At 43.3% G+C, this 6,430-nt stretch overlaps 1 protein-coding gene across 6 annotated transcripts in view; it reads right to left on the bottom strand.

Annotated features, from left to right (window-relative positions):
* Nucleotides 1–294: 294 nt before the first annotated feature.
* Nucleotides 295–6,430, bottom strand: part of BRCA1 (BRCA1 DNA repair associated) — a 72,342-nt gene continuing 66,206 nt past the window's right edge. For all 6 annotated transcript variants that reach the window (XM_061590179.1, XM_061590178.1, XM_061590180.1 and 3 more), the window contains 5 exons: nucleotides 5,269–5,352; nucleotides 4,372–4,426; nucleotides 2,775–2,848; nucleotides 1,545–1,605; nucleotides 295–973 (listed from right to left, as the gene is read on the bottom strand). In XM_061590179.1, coding sequence (XP_061446163.1) covers nucleotides 864–973; nucleotides 1,545–1,605; nucleotides 2,775–2,848; nucleotides 4,372–4,426; nucleotides 5,269–5,352 — 384 coding nt within the window. In that variant the 3' untranslated portion in view covers nucleotides 295–863. The remainder of the gene's footprint in view (nucleotides 974–1,544; nucleotides 1,606–2,774; nucleotides 2,849–4,371; nucleotides 4,427–5,268; nucleotides 5,353–6,430) is intronic.

The raw sequence follows: 6,430 nt of genomic DNA, 5'->3' as shown, positions 1-6,430 counted from the left end.
TGTGTGTTCTAGAAAAAGAAAAGAATCTAGGAACCTGATTTTCCCCCTTTTGGCTCTAAGCATGGAAAATTTATTTATGAAGCTCAATTGGTTGACCGAAACGAATGGTAAATATTCTGCTGTTTCAAAGGCACTTTCCCATACTTGCAGTATCTGAGCCAGCAAGTTTTTTAAAGGGATGCTTTATCCTATGATACATGGAAGAGATAGGCTGATCATATATTCTTCCTAATCCAAAAATGGCTGGGTCCTTAGCGCAAGTGCGTAATGATCAAAACCAGTTTGCCAACTTGCTAGAGAGATGCTAAATTTATTTATAGTGCCCACATTTGGACAAAACACAAATATCTGACTTGGCACATACTTCCTTATGATGCAAGGGTTTGTTGCAGGGGCTTCTTGTGCAATCACCAGTCTGGCAATGCTTCTTATTAGAAAATGTTGCTTTGCCAGTTATCCAGCATAAGTGAATCTTTGTATGTGAACACCCTGCCCCATTAAACAAGCAGATAAAATACTGCTATCCTCCGGAGTTAATTGAAGCTCTCAGATCCATATAACTCTTGCAATCGATTACATCTCCAAGACGTGAAAAGTCTCCCAAACAATGCAGAAATTGAATAGGAAATAATGCATCTGCATCAGCCCAGAACACCACATTATTGCTTGGCTCGCTATGGTGAAAATAGAAGTTTCACAGTTTTAAGTTCTGCCTTTGGCGAGCGACAGGGCATTTATGCCCTCTGAAATATTTATCTTGCAAGTGAAACCATATTCTCTCTGAGGAAGTCTTTCACAAAAGCTCCACAGAAATCCTTTCCTGAAGATTCCGCACTCATAAGTAATTTCAAAAGGCCATCCTGTCACAGCTGTTGCATGATGTATTCATCAAATGCCTGGCGTTGGTAGCATGCAACACTGTCCAGCACCCACTCACGTGAAACTACAGTAGCACTGTACTGCAGTGGGATATCTGTAACATAAGATCAACTATGAGAATTTTAATGTCCATGCTCTTATATTCCCATTCTCCCCACCCAGAGGGCTCAAGAATGTACTCTCTTTAAAAACATTATTTGATGAATGACCTTTCAAAATGCCAGACACACAAAAACTGCAGATGACAAGGGGCAGATCCTATAAGCATATAAGTTTGAACTGTTGCTGTAACAACAGAAAAGGAAACTTTGCTATCGCCCCAGCAAGTACTTACAGATCTACTTGTCAGTCCACCAGCACCAAATGACCTTGGTTCTCTAGGGAACAGGATACCAGCAATAATATCTTCACCTCTCCCCCAAGCCTTCGGTACATGCCAGAGGGCTCAGGGAAGGTGAGGGTTTGGTGGTGAAGACACACAACACCTGATTAGTAAACCCAAGCTAAAATCTATGGGCTCCTGGCTCACAGCATTGCCCAGAAAATTCTGTTTCCTCTAGACAGTTATTCTGCCATGGCTGGTATTTATCATTCCAAGCCAGCAGACAATTGGACACTGTGTAACATATATTATCTTGGGAGACATGGCAGCACTATAATCTCACCTTGGCAGGCAGTGTCTTCCCCCCAAGCTTCGGGCTGAATGACCACCACAGCAGTAGAGTTCTAAGGGGTTGCAAGATAAAAGAGAAGAACGAAAAGGAGGTGGCGTTAGCTGAGCTGTACTGGATCAATTTTTCCCCACCTGTCTGCAGCCAGAGATACTGTCAGGACAGGCTGTTCTTCACTTTGCTGCAGCGCTCTAACCAGACGGAGTTGAGAACTCTCCCTCCCCATAAGGGTACAAAATTTAATCTAGGTGACAAAGCAAAAAGTAGGGAGCAGTAAACAGTGCAGGAATAGCCAGGCCTGAAGCTAAAGGTAGTGCAGGGGTAGTCTAAGGGCACACTGAAAATTGGGCGCTCTCCAGTACATGGCCATGAATACACATTTTCTCAGCCTCATACTGTTCATGGGTCTTTTCTCAGACAGCAAGTGAGATGTCGTAAGTCCATATAGTGTCAGGTATCCGTGTGTTACTTGTGGAAAAGCAAACATCAGGGGAAGGGCATATTCTGCCACTGAACTACATGTGCTCTGTATACACAACATCTCAGATGAAAGCATCTCTGGCAGCAGTGCTAGGAAAGGCCTTGAAAAGCTGCCACTAGTCAGGGTAGACCAAGGATGGGGAGCCTTGTTCATGCAGAGCTGCATTCCCTTGTAACCAGCTCTTCAGAGACTCATGAATGTTGCCAAAATGAGCATGACCAAAGCTGGCAGCAGACATGGCCACCCAACTGTTTCACACACACATATGTTCCACATACACCACACACAGTACCAAGAGCCAGATGAACCACTGGTCTGATTCTGTATGCAGCAGTTAGAACCACACACACCCTTGCTCAGCACAGCCAATGGAAATGAGGCTGCATCAAAGACAAGGAAGCCAAATTCATCAGTGTTTTAGAGGAATTAAAGGGGAACAAATGGAAATGCTCTTGCTCTCTTGCACACACACGCACATACTCACAGAGGAGCACAGGAAGCTGCCTTATAGTGAGCCAGACCATTGGTCCATCTATCTCAGTATTTTCTGTATCCACTGGCAGTGGCTCTCCAGGATTTCAGCCAAGAAGTCTCTCCTAGCCTGACCTAGAGATGCCATGGATTGAACCTGGGACCTTCTACATGCAAGGCAGTTACTCTACCACTGAGCTACACCCCTTCCCCATGCCCCCCTCTCTGTTTGGCCCACTTGTCTGTAACCACAGTATTAAATGCACACTTACTGTTGCATGTGTGAATAAGTGAGGTTCTTTCACAAGGGAGGCGCCGCACAGCTCTACCATCCACTCCAGTTGTTCTGAGCAATTTCCACACAGAGGAAGACAGAGACACAACATTAAACTAGCATGGTAAAAGAGTTTCCCTCTCCCCCAACTCCACACATACAATCCAAGCCCAAAATAGCTCTTCACATCTGTAAGGAGACATACAGACATTTCCTTTATCACAGAACCCTGAGTTTCAGCAATTTTTTCCTGAAGACAGGGCTGTCTAGCCCACATGGCTGCAAAGATAAACCTGGAAAGGTATAGACTGTGATACTTTATGACAGTGGTGAGGAACATCCAGCCAGTGGGCCACATTAGGCCATCAGGTGACCTAATTTGGCCTGGGTGGCCATTTTCCACAAACAGCCATGGCCACCTGCCACAGATGGCTGCAAAGTAACTATTAGGAGCCTTAAAGTGCACTTCCAATTGTTCTTTAGCAAGCACAGTTTATTGTAAATGCCAGATAGCTGATTGGTGCTGACAGCAAACCCCACTGGGATTGGCCATACCAGAGAGTTCCCAGTCAGAAACTATGTAGTGCAGTCGATTCCTGCCCAAAGTGAGGCCAACTGTAATGGTGTTTTCAGCAAGCCCCACAAGGAAGTGTTTCCTTTGGCCATACAGTTTAATTTCAAACCATGTGGACAAAGGAACATTTTTCATTTGGATCCTGGCTTGAATTCAAGTTGGTCGGCAAAGAAAAACACTTTGGTGATGTCAGGATGATTGACAGGTGGATGGCCATGCCCACCTATCAAAGTGGCCTGCTGGGGTTGGGAGATATCGGGATCAGTCGCCATGATCGAATCCAGTTCCCCACTCCCAGCTTAAAGCAATCAGAAGCAGAATAAATTAAAACAGAGAAGATTAATCTGCAAAACCTAACCAGGTCACATAATAGTTTTCCTGGGCAGGATATGAACAGAGCATACATCTCATCCTTGTCTAGAGTTCAATACCACTGATTATGTAAAGAATTTCAGAGTGTTATGGTCAATCCTCCCTTTTGAGAATACTGGATTATTACATTGTTGACTGAACATGATCAAATTTAATAATATTGCTGCAGTTTACAAGATTCCTAGTCTCTGGATAAAGAAAGGGGAATCAAGAATATGGATTGACAGATCAATCTATTTCTCACCCATGTCAGTTTTGCATGTGTTTATTCATGTTTGCTCCATTCCATTTCTGGATTAATCTGCAGATTTTTTAAAAAAATCCATACCAAAATTAGCATTTAAATATGTACTAAAATATGTATTTATCTCAATTTATATATTTCTAAGTGTATTTATCTTAAAATACACTTTTTAAATGCCTTTGGTTCTTTTCTTGAGTTGAGAACTATATCACAAAATGTGAAGGGTGAAATTGGAAGGATAATTACTTTCCAATCTATATTCGTCCAGGATGTGTGAATTAGGTCTGTTTGCTTAAATGCAGACCAAACTAAATGCTCTTCCTTCCCTAGTCAAGAGTCCCTGAGGCCTCATCTGGATTGCTTTCAGCTCATGCCAAGTTCTCTCAATGGTCCCAATCTTCTCACCTGGGAGCATGTCAGTGAATGGCCCATGGCAGCATATTTCCAAGCCTTGGAAAAGCTGGAAAGTAAAGTAAAATGTTAGTAGGGCTGTGCAATGAACTCCTGAATTCAGGAGTTCAAACATTTCTATGGATGTGAACTAAGTTATAGAGGTCTGACGAGACCTGAATTTGTGCAGCTAATTTGATTTGAGCAAAATGAAAACACATATTTAGACACAAAGCTGAAATTAATATTTTGAGCACTTTATTAAACCCTGACTCCATCCAAAAGTGCAGTGTCCCTCTCCCCACCCCAACCGGCATCAATCTTTATGGTGCCAACAACATAATGCAAAAGAGCAAATAATGCAGACCCAATCAGCAGGCTGCTACATCTTCACACTGCTTGGGGCAGGGAGACAAAATACATCAATCAGATCAATACAGCCAAATCAAAGCTTTGCAGCATCCTCCTGAACACCATTTGCATTGACTCCCAATTATAACCCCCCTTTCCTCTTTGAACAACTAGAGGTTAACGTTCTCTCTCTCTTGATAGCAACAGGGCAACATGACATCTTGCATTCTGCCAGCACTTTTCTTATTAGTTTTTAATAGTTAAAAGGTCCGAGTGCTCAGAAATTTACTATTTTTAAAAAGGAAAAAGAGCCAGCATATACCTGTACATGCTTCCTTGGCAATGGCCTTTCACTTTCAGAAATTATGAAGTTTCAGTTACACAAGCAGGCCAGCAGCGTTATTTCTGTAGGGGTCATTCAGGAGGGTGTGTGGCACCCCCCAAAGGAGCAGATTGAGGCATAGTCTGGGGACCTTCCCATGAACAAATAATGTAGAAGCAATACATATTTCCTCCTAATTTAAACTAGTTTTACAACGATAATGGTTAACGCATCCACACCTTTCCAGAAGGAGATTCCCTTGCTCTTCTGGGTCCTTGATGGCTTCTCCCATTGATTACATCTCCTCTAACTTCAAAGTCGTCCTGGGAAGTAACACACATGAAATCAAATAGCAATCAAACTCTGATTGGTTGGGCCAGCTATATGTGGCTGCAGCAGGAAAGGACAGCTTGCATTTTAGAAGGTGGGACCCTCTCAGTCAAAACTGAGGCAGAAGGAGAGGTGGGGTGGGGGCTCTTTTAAAAAAGGAAACACTTATTACCTTGAAGAAACTATTATTTAACTATGCAATCACAGTTAGAATATTCATGAAACTTCAGTAATGACACAGCGGCTCAGCCAATGGCAGGGTAGGATGGAGCTTCCACACAAACAAAAAGCAATGTTATGCTCATGAACAACTTACAAGCCATAGCACAAAAACATCAATTTACAGAGATTAAATCCATCAACTGTCTAATTTGCAGATCTTCTTTTAACATTATTTCCTTGGAGGGGGCATGTAACATTGGGAAATGCTCTGCTTTATCCTCAATCTCCAGACAGTTCTTTGCTTTAATTGCAGAGACACTCTTGCAGAGTCTGCCAAAAGCCTCTCATTGAACCTATGCAGAGACAGGAGCGTCAGAGGAGTAGTGAGAGCCAAGGAGGACAGAGGAATCATCCATGGTCACTCCAGCTGAAATTCAGAGACAGAAACAGGTAGAGGAGTTACTGCGAACACCTCTCCTTCTGCACTTGAGATGGGCACCAGTGCAAGGGCCCCAAATAGCTGGATATACAAAGGGATCCCTGGCATCCACAGTGTTTCAGGAACAGGAAACCTATGGTGCACATAAATGATACAACCCACCCTCAGAAGTGGAATCCCAAGAGCCCTTGCAAAATATTTTCTGAGGTTGGTACCTTGGATGCCAGTCCTAGGAGAATTAGAATTCCCAGAAGGGGCACTTCTGAAGGAGGAGCTGCAGACGGAGAGGTACTGCTGCAGGGGTGCAATTGTGCTGGGACCATCAAGGGGCAAGTTTTTCCACCTGCCTTGTCCCCTTACCCCTGCTCTTAGTGACATTTTTCTGGGGACTGTCCTTTACCAGGAAGATGAATGCTTTTGGTTTTTAACTGTTGTTGCTTTTTAGAAATGCTAGGATTTTGTTGGCTTGA

The sequence above is a fragment of the Rhineura floridana genome, chromosome 11 (genome assembly GCF_030035675.1).
Source record: "Rhineura floridana isolate rRhiFlo1 chromosome 11, rRhiFlo1.hap2, whole genome shotgun sequence".
NCBI classification, from domain to species: domain Eukaryota; kingdom Metazoa; phylum Chordata; class Lepidosauria; order Squamata; family Rhineuridae; genus Rhineura; species Rhineura floridana.
Note: the sequence above shows the minus strand (reverse complement) of the source record. Positions and strands in the feature narration are given on the sequence as shown.